The 17,673-nt window shown below is 40.9% G+C and overlaps 1 protein-coding gene across 2 annotated transcripts; it reads left to right on the top strand.

Annotated features, from left to right (window-relative positions):
• The first annotated feature begins 386 nt into the window (after positions 1-386).
• On the top strand, positions 387-9,223 carry CCNG2 (cyclin G2). Of its 2 annotated transcripts, none has more exons than XM_019720264.2 (8): positions 387-701; positions 1,664-1,789; positions 2,420-2,557; positions 3,660-3,910; positions 4,098-4,176; positions 4,261-4,359; positions 6,440-6,645; positions 7,813-9,223. In XM_019720264.2, the coding sequence occupies exons 2-8, from the start codon at positions 1,664-1,666 to the stop codon at positions 7,934-7,936; spliced, it is 1,023 nt and encodes a 340-aa protein (XP_019575823.1). In that variant the 5' UTR covers positions 387-701; the 3' UTR covers positions 7,937-9,223. The 2 variants fall into 2 exon arrangements, with proteins under 2 accessions (XP_019575823.1, XP_019575831.1); XM_019720272.2 differs by lacking the exon at positions 387-701 and adding an exon at positions 1,439-1,578.
• The last annotated feature ends 8,450 nt before the right edge of the window (positions 9,224-17,673 follow it).

The following is a 17,673-nucleotide window of genomic DNA, read 5'->3' as shown; positions in this document are numbered from 1 at the left end:
TCCTCAGAATTCTGCTCGCCCCCATCAGTATCCAATCGGAGAGCCGGCTACTTTGGGCGGATTTTTCAAAACGGAGAAAACAAAACAAATCAGGGACCTTTAAAAGGTGCAAAGCGACCAGAAACTATCTCCTTCCGCCCCGCAACCCTATCATTCCCTTTCCTTTCCCCTCGGGATCCATCGAAGAACAAAGCCGACGCCCAGATTCCACCCTCTGCCTGCAATGGAGAGCGAGGAGGAGTGGCTCGATAAAGTAACATCGAGCTGATGAGGCTAGAAAACCGGCTGAGGACTGTGATGAGAGACGGAACTCTTTTTCAAAGTCTGTTGCGGCAGCGAAGGATCCCTCCGCGGGGAGTCACGTGTCCCGCCCCCTTGGGGGTGTCGAAAACTCAAAACAAAAACAAGGGGTTTGGTTGGGCCTCGGTGTTAGCCGCCGCGGCGGTGCCGGTAGAGGGGCTGGGCTTGAGGGGCCGGCGCAGCGCTCCAGCTGAAGGTGGGCGCGCAGGGAGCGGGATGAAGCCAGGGCTGTGAGGCGGCGGCGGCGGCGGTGACGGGGGGAAGGGGTCGGATGCTGGTCCCGGGGGACCGCTGAGGCGGCGGGTCCTCGACCTCGGAGACCGGTCCGGACACCCCCGCCGCGCCCAGTCGCCTCCGGACCGCGACGCCGCGGGCGTCGGGGGAGGCGCGTCTCCGGCACGGTGAGTCGGCCCACCCGGGATCGCGGGGTTTCTTTGTTCACGGTCAGGACTTGGGGGTTGGGATTGCAATACAGTGCCCACCCATCAGCCCCTGGAGCGACTCCGGTCTTGCCCTCAGCCCCAGCTTCGGGGGAATGGGCGCCTGGATTTGAGGACATGCTGGTGGGATGGATGGAGAGTCGAGGAGGCTCAAGACAATTCTTTGCCCCCCGCCCCCCCCCCCCCATTTTGCCACGGTTCGCTGGGGTGGTGCTTCTTGAATTGACAGCCCCGGGACTCCGCACAGTTGCGGAACCCGGTATCAGTGGTTGGACCGGTGTTGTCGGGACGCTGATCTTCTGTCCTTCACTGGGTGGGCCGCGCCACCCCTTCGCTCTCTCGGACCGGGGTCTTTGTCATTCGGGTACATCCGGAGTAGGTGCTGCCGAAGCGGATGGGGAAGGCTCGGGGGCTGGACTCCTGCGAGAGGGGCTTCTGGAGCCGGGCTCCCGGGAGGGGCGGGGCTCCGGAGTCTCCTCCCTCCGGTTCTTTGTTCAGTCGCGAGACTTTCTCTCCCTTCCTCCCTATTGTGCAAAGCCCGCACCTCTAGAACCCGCTGCAGTCGTTGGCTCGGGTGCTTTCTACCGGGCAGAAGTCCCTTTCCCCGCAGCTTCAGGTGGGGCGGGCCCTCAGGACACCGCCGCCCGGGGAGGTTTCCTGTTTGTGAAACGGCAGGGAAGTTGGGGCTGGCTGGTCTGACCCAGTGCTGGCCCGCGGACGTGACCGCGGCTCCTCCCCATGCCACACCTCCCTGGTGGTAGGGTAGGCTCGCCCTGGGACGTGACTGAGCCCCTCACCCGCTCCTCGCCCTGGTGTGCTGGGGCGCCCCTCGCTGGAGGTATTGGCACCAGCTCTTTTCTGCCCTCTTTTCACCTCCCACACCTCCCCCAAGATGCACTCTAACTTTGGTGTCTTTGCTGCAGATGAAGGATTTGGGGGCGGGTCGTGAAGAGGTCCAGCTTTTCGGATTGTTGAACCTCTACCTAGAACAAGAACAGAGATTCCAACCTCGAGAAAAGGGGTTGAGCTTAATCGAGGCTACCTCGGAGGTAAGTTTCCAGAAAAGATAAATTGCTCAAACAGTTGATAGGACTTGGGAGGATATAGCTTTTTTTTTTTTTCAGTTGAATCAAAACTAAAACTAAAGGCTCCCAAGTTTCTTAAGACCAAAATTGGTCTTCCTGGAGTAGTAAGAGAAATCTTAATATTGGGTCCAGCTTTAAGAATGAGAGTGATACTAAATCTAGAGAAGTGTTTCTTCCAATGTGGCTTCCCAGTGCAGCTTCTGGGTGGGAGACTCCCTGGGAATTGAGCAGTTCATTTGTGGAAATACCCTCTGCCTGTGAAAAATTTATTGTAGGTTCTTAAATGATTACAAACAAACAACCCCTCACCCCCCAAACGAGCAAGTCCATTATAGGGAAATTGAATTATATTTGCTATAACCCACTGGCAACAATTCACTTTATATCGAATTGCCAAAGCTCTTTTATGATGTATATTTTTAAAAAGCAATGACATATACACGTTTTGTGTCTGAAAAAGTATAGCACTTTAGTTAAGTGATACCATTCTTTCCTACGTATTCTTGAAGATTAAGGAAAAAATTATTTGAATCAGTGTATTATCTGTTTAGTTCTAAGAAAATCATAAACTTTGGCTCTTGGTTTTTATTGCAGAATGATAACACTTTGTGTTCAAGACTGAGAAATGCCAAAGTAGAAGACTTAAGGAGTTTAACTAACTTTTTTGGATTTTGCACTGAAACTTTTGTCCTGGCGGTTAATATTTTGGACAGATTCTTGGCTCTTATGAAGGTATTTAATCATTTTTATAAATACATCTTCATTTTTCTATACCCAGTGCCTAGTACAATGTGTATTATAGAAGGATTCAACAAATATTTGGCAAATGAATATATTATGTCACTATATATAAATACTTTTAATAATTGGAATTGTGATCTTGAGTGCTAGATTAAGAGACTACAAAATTAAATGTATTGTTGTATTTTAAGTTAGGTTTTGTTATACCTGTTACATACCTTCTCTTTGAAGATGTGACAAAATGAAGACTACTGTATTTTAGGTATTCTCTATAGATGTATACAGTCCTCAAAATAAGGTTTTCATATTTTCATGTCCCATCATGATTTTGTGGGAGGCTAGATGTTTTAAATACTGAAACATAAGTGGAAGTATAGCAGTCTGTTAAAGGTGACCTACTGCCTGCCCTATGAGAAATCTTTTCAAAGCAGGGAGCCACAGTCTTATTAACAATTACCAGCAACTGTTACAAAAATGTGGTGATTCTTCTGCCAATAGGATTGATGTCAGCTGCTGGGTCAGTTTTCAGGGCGCTGAAAAGAAAAGGGCAGCCATCTGTCCATGGCAGTTTTTACATACGCTCCAGTCTGCACAACTGATGCGATATTTCTCTTGGGCAAATTTGCATTAAAGTATGGAATGATTCTTAAACATAAATAGATAAGAAGATAAAAAAACAAGTAGATAAAAAAGAACGTATTGTTTTTATATCCAAAGTAATATATTTTCTAGGTGTTGAAAACTTTGTTATTTTGGGGGAGATGGTACTACTGTATTATGAATTTCATAAGTTTGAAATTCAAAATATATTCAGTTTAGAAACCTAGATTTTGAACTTGAATTAAAAATTATTTTTACCTGCATTTAAATTAAGTAATTTAAATGCTCAAAATGCCTTTTTTTAAAGGGAGGTTAAGATAGTTTAAATTGTGAAAATGATTAAATATAATTGTGGGTAAGGATAAACACAGGGAAGCCACTTGATTGTGTTCTGCCTTAACAGGAAGGGCATTATTACAATATTATTTTAAGTGTCTGCTTGCTAAATCAAAGTGACAATTGTTAGAAGAAGCCTTTTGTTTTTGTTTTCTAGGTGAAACCTAAACATTTGTCTTGCATTGGAGTCTGTTGTTTTTTGCTGGCTGCTAGAATAGTTGAAGAAGAATGCAATATTCCATCCACTCATGATGTAATCCGGATTAGTCAATGTAAATGTACTGCTTCTGACATAAAACGGATGGAAAAAATAATTTCAGAAAAATTGCACTATGAATTGGAAGCTACTACTGCCTTAAACTTTTTGCACTTATACCATACTATTGTACTTTGTCATACTTCAGAAAGGTCAGTGGGATTCAAAATAAAAATTTTGTACTTTAGCATTGCTATAGCTAACAGTGAAGAATTGGAATGCCAATGAAATTTATATTTTTACCATCTCCAGACTTTCAACTTTTAATGGCAAGACTTTAACATCTTTTAAATCTTTGCAAATTTAATAAATATTTTGTCCTTTCTTTTTGTTACATAGGAAAGAAATACTGAGCCTTGATAAACTAGAAGCTCAGCTGAAAGCTTGCAACTGCCGACTTACTTTTTCAAAAGCAAAAGTAAGTCAATTTCTTACATATGTCTCAGTTTCTATTTTGAATTAAAAAATATATATTTATTTTTCTGACTTTTTTTTCTTGTAGCCATCTGTATTAGCCTTGTGCCTTCTCAATTTGGAAGTAGAAACTTTGCAATCTATTGAATTATTGGAAATTCTTCTGCTTGTGAAAAAACATTCCAAGGTAAATATCTTCAGTTCTTACTGTTTAAAGCAAGTTTCCTCCCTAATATTTTATGTTTCTCCCTGTGGTGACTTAAAAATTAAGTAACACTTTATGGGGCTCTTAACTTTTATACTCATTTTTTTCTTGTATCTCAAGTGTTAAAGTTCTCAAAATGCAGCCTTGCCCCAGACAGTATTAAGCTGGAAGGGAAAGCAGTCACTTAGCCTAGCTTCTTTCTGCATTCTGATGTAGTATTCTTTCCATTCGGTAATACAGTTATCTATGTTACCCCATGCACACTGTTCTAAAATGCATACTAGGAAGTAGACTTAGTAAATGCACTAATGGTGTTCCATTGCGGCCTTCAGGCTGAATCATCCCATTAGTAGCATTACCAGAATAACATCAGCTATGTTTTTCTTTTTAAACCCCTCAGGGCAGCCCAGTAAGTTTTTGTAATCGTAAAGAGATATAAAACAACAAAAGGCACAGTCCTTTTTCTTAAACTAACAGCTTAGTTGGAGATATATGGGGCTTAACATGAGGTGGTGTGTTGTCATTTATTATTCTGTGTCTGAGTGTCGGATAATACTGAACATAGGGAGTAGTTTTGGGTTTTGTTAGCAGAGAAGTGAGGCAAACTATGAGAGAGGCATAGACTATGACTGAGAGCCTGGTTGAATCAAAAGAATCTTAGACAGTGGAAGTTTGGGAAGCAGAGGCTTATGGCCAGGATGCCGGTGTACTAGAAGGGTTTGGGAATTATTTTAGGGTAGGCTTGTAGACAGATATTCTATCTAGGTGATAGTCACAAGCAGGAGTGAGGATATCCAACTTAAACAGTGGTTTTCGAAGCCAAGCATGGAAATAGGGCAAGGAGTCACAAATGTCCAAGATTTGGACCTAGTGATGGAGAGAATATTGGTACTATTGAAGAAAATTTGAGAGAATTTAGTTTGTGATCAAAGAAGTATGATTTTACCTTCCAGGTAGGTAAATGTCTAGCAGATACTTGGCAGTCTGGAATAAAAACTCAGAAGATAAATCATAGTTGGAGATCAAGAATTGAAATTTTTTATGAGGAAATAATAGTTGAAACCATAAGAAACCTGTGGGAGTCCTTTGCATAGAGATTAGTTGAAATTCTGGGTTTTGGGGGATGGCAGTTTCCCCAGTAGGAGCCAAGTAAGGGAAGGTCTCCTAGAAAAATAAGAGTACTTGGGAAGTCAGGTTGGGAAGAGGTTTTCAAGAAGGACGTCGTCAAGAGAATTGATTTTGGTAAGAGGTGCAGTATAATGAGAATTGAAGAGGGTCACTGGATACCCGGGAGGTGATGTCAGTAGAGGGAGAAGGGAGTGATAGAAACCAGAATGCAAGGGGGTCAAGATGTAGCTGGATTTGGTGGAAATGGAGGCCATGGGGATAAAAAATTATCCTCTGTTAGTGGTGAAAGTATTTGTACTTTATTTTTAACAGGTGACTTTTAGCTTTTGTTTGATCATGAATGTATTAGTTTCAATCCACCTTTTATAACAATGTTATCTGGAAACATCTTCAATGAAATGTGATTCCTTGAACTAAATTGGGGCACTCCCTAGTGGTGCAGGAACTACCCCTGTTTGGGGGAAATTCCTCTTACACTGCTAACTTCTCCATTAATGGATGTCTGGTATCTTAATGTAAATGCATATTTTTGGCAATCCAAACAGTGCTCTGTTACGTTAAATTCCTTTGCATTGAGACTATTAAAGAATATCGTTGATGACTGATTTATTACCAGACCAAGTGTTTGTAGGTCAGTGTGTTTTCTTAATAGGCAAAATTTTCTATGTATTGAATCCTGTGAATTTTTTATACCTATGGTGCGCCTCTTCTAAACTAGTAGTTACCCAATTTTGACTGCACACTAGAATCATCTGGAGAGCTTTAGGAACTCTTGATGCTTAGGTCACATCCCATGTCAATTAAATAAGAATAGCAACCTATGGGTGGGAATCAGGCATCAGTATTTTTTTTAAGGAGTACAGGGTGATTTCAAGGTGCAGTAGGGTTTGGGAACCACTGTTGTAACCTCTTCTTTAAACTATTTTTTTTCCAGGTTAATGACACCGAGTTCATTTACTGGAGGGAGTTAGTTTCTAAATGCCTAGCCGAATATTCTTCTCCTGAATGTTGCAAACCAGATCTTAAGAAATTGGTTTGGATTGTTTCAAGGCGCACAGCCCAGAACCTCCACAACAGCTATTATAGTGTCCCAGAGCTGCCAACGATACCAGAGGGGGGTTGTTTTGATGAAAGTGAAAGGTAAGCAGGTTCCTTGACTAATTAGACTTCCCCAGACTAAGTATTACTGATTTTATGCTCAAAATGGAACCTGGAAATATCATAAGGCATTGGAGAAAACCCCTACTCTAGTAGCATCATTTTTTCAGGTGAGAAAATTAACCTGAAGTAGTTAATTATTAAAATAGGTAATAATTTAATTATTTAAAAAAAAAAAAAGAAAGAAAGCCAAAACACCATGCTGTACATTACATCTCCAGGATTTATAACTGGAAATTTGTACCCTTTGACCACTTTCATCAGTCACCTCCTTTGTGGCAATTACCAGTCTGTTCTCTGCATCTATGAGTTGTATTTTTTGAGTTGTTTTGTTTTTAGATTGCATATGTAAATGAGATCATACAGTATTTGTCTTTCCTCTGACTGACATATTACTCCTTCCCTGTTAAAAAACTGGTTGTTTCTCATCTCTGCTCTTTGAAATACAGTTTAGTTTAAAAAAGAAAGAAAAAAAAAGTGAAACAGTATTCTGGGCTTTTCAATGTTAGTATGAATTCCTAATGTACATGGAAAGAAACTATGAGTGAGTTAAATGAGCTTGGAAAATAAAGGGAACCACCACCACTAATGTGGCAGGTTTCTGTAGATATTTTTACAGTTTTGTAAAATGCTATTGTCTTATTCAGAGTTAATTTTTGTTTGTAAAATGAGTTATTCTGTTTATTAAGTTAGATTATTTTATACTATAGGGGTAAAGGACCAGAAGTTCCATTTTCGTAGCTTATTGGTTTCTTGCATTGATTCTTGAAAGTATCATGATGCAATTATTAATGTAAGAAAGAGCAAAACCATGTGATAGGAGAAATGTTGTCTTCAGTCTGCATTTATTGGACTTAAAATACTTAGAATACATTTAGTTGCTGATAGTTTTTAATTGGTCCAAGAATAATAATTTGGCGAATAGTAATTTGTTTAAATCTCTTAAAATCTGTATTTTCTAAGGAGATTACAATAGACTTCACTTTAGGAAGTCCTTATAAGTTAAATTTTCTCTCTGTAAAGCTTTAATTTTGAAGATAAAAATCCTGAGACTAGACATACTCGTTAAGCAGTTTTATTTTGCCTGTAACACATTTAAATGTATTCTAAATAATGGAATCTTCTTCTTTGTCTCTTTTTTCCTTTCAGTGAGGACTCTTGTGAAGATATGAGTTGTGGAGAAGAGAGTCTTAGCAGCTCTCCTCCAAGTGATCAAGAGAGCACTTTCTTTTTCAACTTTAAAGTGGCACAGAAATTGTGCTTTCCATCTTAGACATCTGATTGTTTTGTGTCAGAATTTAAAGTGTGTGTACAGGTGTCAAAGCAATAAGTGGGGGAGTAGGTAGTGTTCTGGTCCAACCCCCATCTAGGCAGGAATTGCATAGTCTGGAATACCTACCTTCTATTTATTATTCAGATCAGATCTGGCTTATTTTCATATTTAATCCTAAGCCATCAAATGGGTTAGTGCCTATGAAACAATTAACAGTACTTTAGACATTGGCACTTTATTTTTCTCGTTGATCTTTAGCTACTTGGGGGAGGAGGGAAGGTGCTGATACCTTCAATTTATTACTTTTCAAGAAATTTTAAAGATGAATAGTGTAGCTAGTCTTAAACTTTTTATAAAGCCTTCAGGTGTCTTTATTTAAACAGATTGGGAGTGTGCAAGTGCTTCCTTAGCAGGGACAATGGATAATCCTTCAATGGTTTATCTCAGATTTCCCCTTCTCCCCCATTCTCAGAACAGAGAATATACTCTTAAATGTCAAACACCTTTTTTGTTTTTCAAATGATCACTTACTATATGATGCAGACCATAAACTTAGGCATAATACTGCCATTTCTGTGAATGTTAGTATGTAATGTGTTAGTTGAGGTTTCTGCCGAAGCAGAAATAATCAACAGGCTACGGTTGTTAGATAGTTGCATTCCTAATGCCTAAGTATTGTCAGACTATAGTATTTCAATGTTATAAAACAATCCATGATCTGCTAGTTTTGCATGCATCTGTATGAAAGCAGTGCAGGAAGTTGAACAGAACTGGGTAACTATGGCATTGATAAATGTTGATCTAGTAGCACATTTTATCTCATTTTCTTACTTTAAAAATCTGCATGATTACGTTTTATTTCCTTTGTAGTTCACATTTCAAAAATAGTGGTATTAGTATATGGGTGCCAAGATTGAATATGAAGTTAAAAAAATTAAGTGTGTGTAGTATTGTAGTTTTAAGCTTATCTGTATGGTGGTACAGCCATAAGAGTAGGGATTTATAAACTGTACACATGAAGTTTGGTACAGGGAATTTTTTTAACTTTATAAACTGTATATAAAAATGTAAATCTGAAAAAATGTACATAAAAATACTGTATTTTTTTACCTTGTGTGATAGTCTAGTCATTGCATGTAAATATAATTTATTGTGTATTCTGTATTATAAACCCTACATTGATGACTTACTTTTTTAATGGTAAGTCAACATCCATTGTATGTTTTCTGAAGTGGATCTTTTTGAAGTAATAATAGATTACAACTCAAAATAAAAATATTAATCGTACTCCTTGTTTGCAATCACATCCAAAAAATGCTTGCCATATTTCAATGGGAAAACAAAGTGAGGCTGGATTGCCTCCAGTGTAAGCCCTCTGGTTACTAGAAGTCCTCTAGGTAATACTTCCCCACCACAGTTTGGCCCATAGCCTTGGAGATACCAAAAGCGAATCTCATTTGAGAATTGACCTCTCTCTGGGGTGGATTCATATTAAACAAAAGGCCTATTAATTCATAGTGAAAGGCAACAGGTATTAAGTTGACCAGAATACTCAGGTTGGCCCATCGGTACAATCTCTGCAGACAAGCCAAATTCTAATCAGAAAATTGCTTGGTGGGGTGGCTGGTTAGCTTGGTTGGTTAGAGCGTGGTGTTAATAACACCAAGGTTGCCGGTTTGATCCCCACATGGGCCACTGTGCCCTCCTTAGAAAAAAGAAAGAAATTTGCTTGGTGAATAAGCACTACAGAGCTATTGGTTCTGACTGGATCCTGCCAGCCTCTGGCTCTGTGGACTTGTTTTTCCAAGCCTTTGGCTTCTTTCCCAAGTAGGAATTTTTTTTGTTTGTTTTTTGGCATAGGTTTCCCCATCTAGTTTGATTTTATAGAACTTTTGTTTTCTCTGGTTGGTTAGAAAATCAGATATACTGAATGTGGTTTTCATGTAATATCTCTTCTCCCCTGAAGATACGGGCAAGTTTTCTAACTCTCCCAGTGGAGAATCTCTGCTTCAGGATGACCCTTCCTCACTTATTAAATAATTATGCTAAATAGTAGACAATGTATTCTGCTTTCAGATTTTGATTTGTTGACATGTGAAAGTTACTTGTGGCTTTCCAAATCTGGAAATGTTCAGTTCCTCCAGCGTTTCACTGCTTTTCTTACTGGACCTTCTGCATGAATTTGCCCACACGTGGCTTCATCTCTTCCCCTTTCTTGTTTTCAGTACATTTAGTCTAGACCTCTCTACCTTGTTCCCAACCTGTTCATTCACAACTGGCCATCCTACTTGGAGGTTTCTGATGACTCCCAAACCTGCTCTTCTTGTATACCTATCTTGGTGAAAAGGTATTCCATCTACCGTGTTTCCCCAAAAATAAGATCTAGCCAATCAGCTCTAATGCTTTTTTTGGAGCAAAAGTTAATATAAGACCCAGTATATTATATTAACATTATATTTATTATATTATATTAAAAACCCAGTCTTATATAAGATACAGTCATTTTACTATAATAAGTAAAAGAAGACTGGATCTTACATTAATTTTTGCTCCAAAAGACACATTGGAGCTGATTATCCGGCTAGATCTTATTTTCGGGAAACCCGGTACTCAAATTGGAAACTTAGGTGATATTTTCATCTCCCACCTTTTTGCTGGAGGTCACCATTTATCATTGATATGATTTCATTTATACTGTGTAACTGCTTTGTCTCCTCTTTTCTGCTACTGGCCTCCTTCAGACCTGCAGTCTTTATCAGCAGGGTTACTACAATCAGTGATTTTTCAGCCTCCAGGCTTGCTCCTGATCCCCTTGCCACCTGGATATCCTTTTGAAATATGCAAATGTGGTATGTCTCTCCTGAAAAATTGTTCAATAGATACCTCAGTAGATACCTCAATCAGGATAAATTTATCATGACCTACAAGTCTTTTCCTAATCAGAACACTACACCTGTCCTTGGCTTTTTTTTTCCCTTGCCATTTCCTAGAGCTAGGAAATGTGTGTTAAGCAAGGTAATTCTGGCAGTTTTGTAGAAGATGGACTGGAGCAGGTAGAGCTGAGGAGGGAGACTGGTCAGGAGTCCTACAAAAACCCAAGAGAGGTGATGAAGGACTGAACTAAGGGGCAGTGGGGACGAGGAAGAGGAGGCAAGTGAGAGGCATCATCCGTTCTCTGGAGGCATTATCAGGAGACTCGGACAAAACAAGTCCAGAAGCCTGGTAATGCCCGCCTCAGGCTGTTCAACCAGGTGGCTTTCCCAGGACTGATGAATAAGATTGAGATTTCAGCCTCCTGCCCCATTCAGAGCAGAGTGAGGAGATGGCTACCATTTTGGTAACTCTTTGACTTGGCAAGAGATTTGGCTTTTCAGGTTTTGATTCTGCACTTTCCCAGGATGTGGTATGTATACTTTGCTGCTTCTGCCATTGTGCATGCTGAAGTATCACTCACTCTGCCCAGTCCCTGGTCTCCACCGAATTGACTTTCAGAAAGTGAGACTAGACAAATAACATGTTTTAATCACCGGTCCCCCTCAGAGTTAATACTCAGGGAGTTAACTATAGAGGCATTGGTTGCAGAATACTTCTCGCAACATTTTAAACCATTTTCTTTTTCTAGGATCTGACTGTGCCCTCCAATTCCTTTCATTACAATACTGAGTTTTTAGATATGGTCCCGCTGCCTTCCACCTTCCCTTGTACACATGCAAATTGTCAGCTTATTTAGGTAACCTACTTACCAGAGTCTTATATGGACAAAGACCATGTAGTTTGCATTTGTCACTTTTGAGCTCATTTTTTCTAATTATTTGTATAGGAAATGGGCAACATCTTACTGCCTTTGTGTTCAGCAAATCAGATTGTATGGTAGATAGTTTTCCCAATAGCCAATGAGCCTTCCCTTTTCTGTGCACACATGCTGCTTTTCCCATTAAGAGGATGAGTCTATTACACTTGAATTTCAGTTGGCCTTGTGCCTGGCTTTGGCTATTAAAGTGCAGTGGAAGAAGTTCAGTGCGCATCCAAGCCTAGGCTTTAAGAGGACTGGCAGCTTCCTTTTATCCCTCTTGGAAGCCAGCCAGCATGCTGCAAAGCTCAGCTTGGATTTCTGAAAAGATGAGAGGTGATGTAAAGAGAGGGTCCTGAGGATGAAGAGGCCATCTTGGATGTTCCAGCCTCAGCTAAGCTTCTGGATGAATGAGTTTGCATGAGTATCCTCAGCTACACCACAAAGAGCAGAGGAACCACCCAGTGGGTCTCAGTCAACGTAGAGACTCATGAAAAATGATGTCATTGTTTTAGGCCACTAGGTTTTGGGATGATTTGTTACACTGCAATAGATAGCTGAGAAAGTTTGCTTGTTATTTATAGTCAAATGGTGGTCATATCTGAGTGGTAAGATTATAGGTGATTTTTTTTCTAACGATGCTTGTCTGTAGTTTCCATTTTTTCCTCCTAAAATTGATTTGAATTATTAGTGTATTAACAGAATAACGAATGAACTTTTAGAAACACTGATTATATACTTCCTTTGATTAAAATCCTTAATGGTTTCCCATTGCTCCCTAGCATCAAGTTCAAACCCCTTACCATAGCTCACAAGAGCCTACTTGATTTGTTTCCTGCTCCCTTCTCAACCTTCTCTCTCATGGCACTTTCCAGCTCAATTGTATTAGGTTGGTGCAAAAGTAATTGCGGTTTAAAAGGTTAAAAATAATTGCAAAAACTGCAATTACTTTTGCACCAACCTAATATTTCACCTCCGCCAACTCACCATGCTTTTGCTCACTTCAGTGCCTTCATGCACTGTTTCACCTACCTGGAACCTTCCCTGTCATACTCCTTAAGTAAACTCCTACTTATCACTCTAGGAGTCACTTCATTCACTCATTCATTCACCCACCAGCTACCGTGTTTCCCCAAAAATAACACCTAGCTGGACCGTCAGCTCTTATGGAGCAAAAATTAATAAAAGACCCACTATTATATTTATTATATTATATTATACTCGGTCTTTTATTAATTTTTGCTCCAAAAGCTGCATTAGAGCCATTGGTCCAGCTAGGTCTTATTTTCAGGGAAACACAGTATTTGAATGCCTCTTCTGTGCCAGGGACCGTACTATGCTTGATACGTAAAACCAAACACAATGAACAATGTCCCCGATGTCATGCAACTAACATTCTAATGGTGGAACCAAATAATGCACAGCAAATAACATACTTTTTCAGGTTGTGATGAGCTTTTTCCAAAGAAATCTTTCTGGAACTCCCTGACTTTCCTCTCCGTGTTAGTGCTGCATGTTTCCATAAAACTCTATATTTTTCTTATCCAACAATGAATACCTTGTTTGTCTCCCTTGTCTGCTTACCTTGCCTGTCTGCCCTGGGAAGGCAGGGGCTGCTTGTCATTCTGGTTCATTTTTGAGTTCCCAGCACCCACGTACTATCTGGCCCAAACTCCTCCTCTCCTGCGGTTACTGCTAAGTGGTTTACTGACCACTTAATATGTTTCAGGCACTTTACATGAATTATTTAATCCTCACCACAAGACAAGTACTGCCATTAGTTCATTTACATATGAGGAAACTAAAGATTAGAGAAGTACTTTGACGCATATCTAGTAGGTAGCAGGGCTATAATTCAAACCAAGTCCGTCTGGCAAACCTTACACTTAACCACAATGCTAAACTACTACCCAAACGTTGATGGTACTCATTAAATGTTTGTAGAATGAATGAAATAAGTTCTTATAAAGAATATTCTAGGGCCGGCCCGGTGGCTCAGGTGATTGGAGCTCCATGCTCCTAACTCCGAAGGCTGCCGGTTCGTTTCCCACATGGGTCAGTGGGCTCTCAACCACAAGGTTGCTGGTTTGACTCCTCAACTCCCACAAGGGATGGTGGGCTCCGCCCCCTGCAACTAAAATTGAACACAGCACCTTGAGCTGAGCTGCCTCCCCAATGGCTCAGTTGATTGGAGCACGGGCTCTCAACCACAAGGTTGCCAGTTCGACTCCTGGAATCCCACAAGGGATGGTGGGCTGCGTCCCCTGCAACTAACAATGGCAACTGCACCTGGAGCTGAACTGCACCCTTCTCAACTAAGACTGAAAGGACAACAACTTGACTTGGAAAAAGTCCTGGAAGTACACACTGTTCCTCTTCCACAATAAAAAAAAGAACTTTTTTTTTCTACTCATAATATCTGTAAAACGAACCACAGTATTCTGTTGTTTGATTTTTAAGTGCTTTCACCTATAGAAAAAAAAAGTGGCTAAGATTTAGATTTAGAGTTAAAATTCATCTTTGCTGTCACCATGTATGAAAATTAACTCAAAATGGATTAAATACCTAAACATAAGACCTGAAACAGTAAACTACATAGAAGAAAATACAGGAACTAAACTTATGGACCTTGAGTTCAAAGAGCATTTTATGAATTTGACTCCAAAGGCAAGGGAAGTAAAAGCTAAAATAAATGAATGGGACTACATCAAACTGAAAAGCTTCTGTACAGCAAAAGAAACCATCGACAAAATAAAGAGGCAACCAACTGAATGGGAGAAGATTTTTGCAAACAATGCCTCCAATAAGGGGCTACTATCCAAAATATATAAGGAACTCATACAACTCAACAACAACAAAAAACAATCTAATTAAAAAATGGGCAGAGGACCTGACGAGACATTTCTACAAAAAGGACATACAAATGGCCAAAAGACATACAAAAAAATGCTCAACATCGCTAATCATCAGAGAAATGTAAATAAAAACCACAATGAGATATCACCTCACCCCAGTTAGAATGGCTATCATCAACAAGACAAATAGTAACAAGTGTTGGAGAGACTGTGGAGAAAAAGGAACCCTCGTATACAGTTGGTGGGAATGCAAAATAGTGCAGCCACGATGGAAGGCAGTGTGGAGGTGCCTCAAAAAATTAAGAATAGAATTGCCATATGACCCAGCAATCCCTCTCCTGGGTATCTACCCCAAAAATCTGAAAACATTTATCCATAAAGACATAGGTGCTCCAATGTTCATTGCAGCTTTACTTACGGTGGACAAGACATAGAAACAATCCAAGTGTCCTTCAATAGATGAATGGATAAAGAAGTTGTGGTATATATACACAATGAAATACTCTTCTGCCATGAGAAAAGATGAAATAGGACCATTTGCGACAACATGGATGGATCTTGAGATTATAATGCTAAGTGAAATGAGTCAGACAGAAAAAGTAGAGAACCACATGATTTCACTGATATGTGGTATATAAACCAAAAACAACAAAAGAACAAGACAAACAAATGAGAAACAGAAACTCATAGACACAGACAATAGCTCATTGTTACCGGAGGGGCATGGTAGATGAGGGTAAAGGGAATCAAATATATGGTGATGGAAGGAGAACTGACTCTGTGTGGTGAACACACAATGTGATGTATAGATGATGTATTACGGAATTGTACACCTTAAATCTATGTAACTTTACTAACAAATGTCACCCCAATTAACTTTAATTAAATTTAAGAAATTGTAGTTAATCACCCAGGAGCCACATATGGTAATGTACAAATTCAAGGCAGTATAGTGGTAGAAAAGATGAAGCCTCATCAAAAGCTGGGGATTTTAATTTGCCCTGGAAATTTCTTCATACTCAGGCTTGTGAGCCCTTCCCAACCCTTGTATGTCTAGTTCCTTCTATACTTAGGTTATAGTTTGTATGTTATCATTATCTTGGGTTCCAAGGCCCATAGTCATTTGGTTTTAATGAGGGTGGGACTTTGTAACAATAGAGGACTGTTGTCAAAGGCTTGCTAGCTCTTTGCCTGTTTCACTATTATCCAACGTAGCAATCATCTGCCACTTACTCATTGGCTGTTCTGGGATTTTTCCAGTAATTATTTCATGTGTCTGTGGTTCATCCCCTTGCCTGAATTCTGAGCTTTTCATGAGAAGAGATCGTATATTCTGCTTCCTTTATATCCTTCAAGGTGCCTGGCATATGTTGGGTAAAAGCATGTCAACCTTTTTCTACATGTATCACACCTGACCGTATCTTTTTCATTCCTGATTGCAGTGATTCATAGTGCATAAAGGTGAACTTCCGTGCATGCAAGAATGAATTCACCCTCTCCGACGTTAGGATTCCAAATCATTGCTAGGGCGGACAGGGGCCCATAGTTCAGGGCTAAAATCATGCACCTTATTCAAGAATAAGATATAGTGACGGGGAACACAGGCTGTCAGGGTTTGATCCTGGTTTGGCCACTCACTATCTGACCGGATTGGCTGTTAACTAAAGTGTTTGTGTCTCAGTTTCTTCATCTGTATAAAGGGGTCAATAACATTAGCTACCTGTGATGGATACAGAAATGTGTTACCAGATGCCAGGCTGCTGGGGTGCTTTCGGTACACAGACTTCAGCTGACAGCTCCCTCAGGGCTGCCCACCCAGAGAGCAGCCTGACCCAAGGTCATGCCCTGCCCCGGAAGCCCACATCTAATGACCTATTGAGGTAGAAGGAAGTATAAAGGCTTGGTCACTTTGGTTCAATACAGGACAACCGCGCTGGATCATTTTGGTTCCAGAGCTCCCCTTGGGGTTGGCGGAGGCTGCTCCTGGGCCTGTGTTGTGGCTCCGTTCGCTCCACCCAACCTTGCATCCTTCCCCTCCCTGCCATGGGTGTTGATCCAAAGGCGCTTCTTAAACATCCTGCACCCTAAACTACTTCTCAGAACCTGCTTTGACAATACCACCTGCAACACTGCCTTGTAGCGTTACTGTGTGTACTGAATGACATGACAATACATGATAAAGCATTTGGAACAAGGCCTGGTATGCACCCAGTAAGTACTGGCTATAATAACTATTACCTCACTTTTGTCCCTACTCTCTTCCTTCCCTGCTGAGGTAAGACTGAGTTATTTATTCAACTATTATTAAGCTGTGACGTATTGAGTTTTATTTTAGGCACTGAGGATGCAAAAGGACTCAAAGCACAGGTCTTATGGCTGAGGGGCTCATACTGTAAAGGAAGAGGCAGACATATCAATTGCTATGGCAATGTACGAAGCACAGTAATAGAAATATGTCCGAGGCCCCGTGTTAGTATTCTGACCCTGCCTCTGCATGGATTCTCTAATCTTCCGGGTGGAATTAAAAGACCCATTGGTGTGATTTCAGAGAGGTCCTCATGGCCCATCCTCTCCCCAGTTCCCCTCCATCCTTGTTTCCCTCCAGCTCATTCTGTCATTCCCATTTCGAGAAAGACTTTCCTTTAGCTAAAGATTTTGAGTCTGGTAAAAATGCAGATATCTCCCACAGGGTTTTTCTGAATTCCTCCATGGAATTCAGAAACTGCAGTTGGAGTCAGGGGTTGAGCACCTGTCCGCTGTGAGTATGGTTTTGGACAAGCCACATTGTTATTTAGGGTACCCTAGGAAGCAGATCCTGAGATGAAGTCAGAAATGCAATAGGTTTGTTGGGGGTGACGCCTGTGAATGAACAAGTAGGGGGGAGGGGAGAAGCACCAGAGCACCGTGACTGTGATGCAGATCTGACCACCTGGGACCTGGGAGCACAAGGTGCCCATTAGAAGAGCTCCATGCTGGGTGCACAGCCAGGCCTAGCTGCCCAGTGCTCCGTGGCTGGTTGAGGATTATTCAAGAACAGCATGGCTTCAGCTGGGAGGCTGAGGTGGCTCCTGGAAGGGCTGCAGCCGGAGGCT

Source organism: Rhinolophus sinicus, linkage group LG02 (genome assembly GCF_036562045.2).
Source record: "Rhinolophus sinicus isolate RSC01 linkage group LG02, ASM3656204v1, whole genome shotgun sequence".
NCBI classification, from domain to species: domain Eukaryota; kingdom Metazoa; phylum Chordata; class Mammalia; order Chiroptera; family Rhinolophidae; genus Rhinolophus; species Rhinolophus sinicus.
This window is presented reverse-complemented; position numbering and strand designations above follow the sequence as displayed.

Bases quoted from the DNA above. Each gene is read 5' to 3' on its own strand.
- CCNG2 (XM_019720264.2), top strand. From the start codon at position 1,664: ATGAAGGATTTGGGGGCGGGTCGTGAAGAGGTCCAGCTTTTCGGATTG. The intron at 3,911-4,097 runs GTCAGTGGGATT...TTTGTTACATAG, and splicing joins CTTTGTCATACTTCAGAAAG to GAAAGAAATACTGAGCCTTG. The intron at 6,646-7,812 runs GTAAGCAGGTTC...TTTTCCTTTCAG, and splicing joins TGTTTTGATGAAAGTGAAAG to TGAGGACTCTTGTGAAGATA.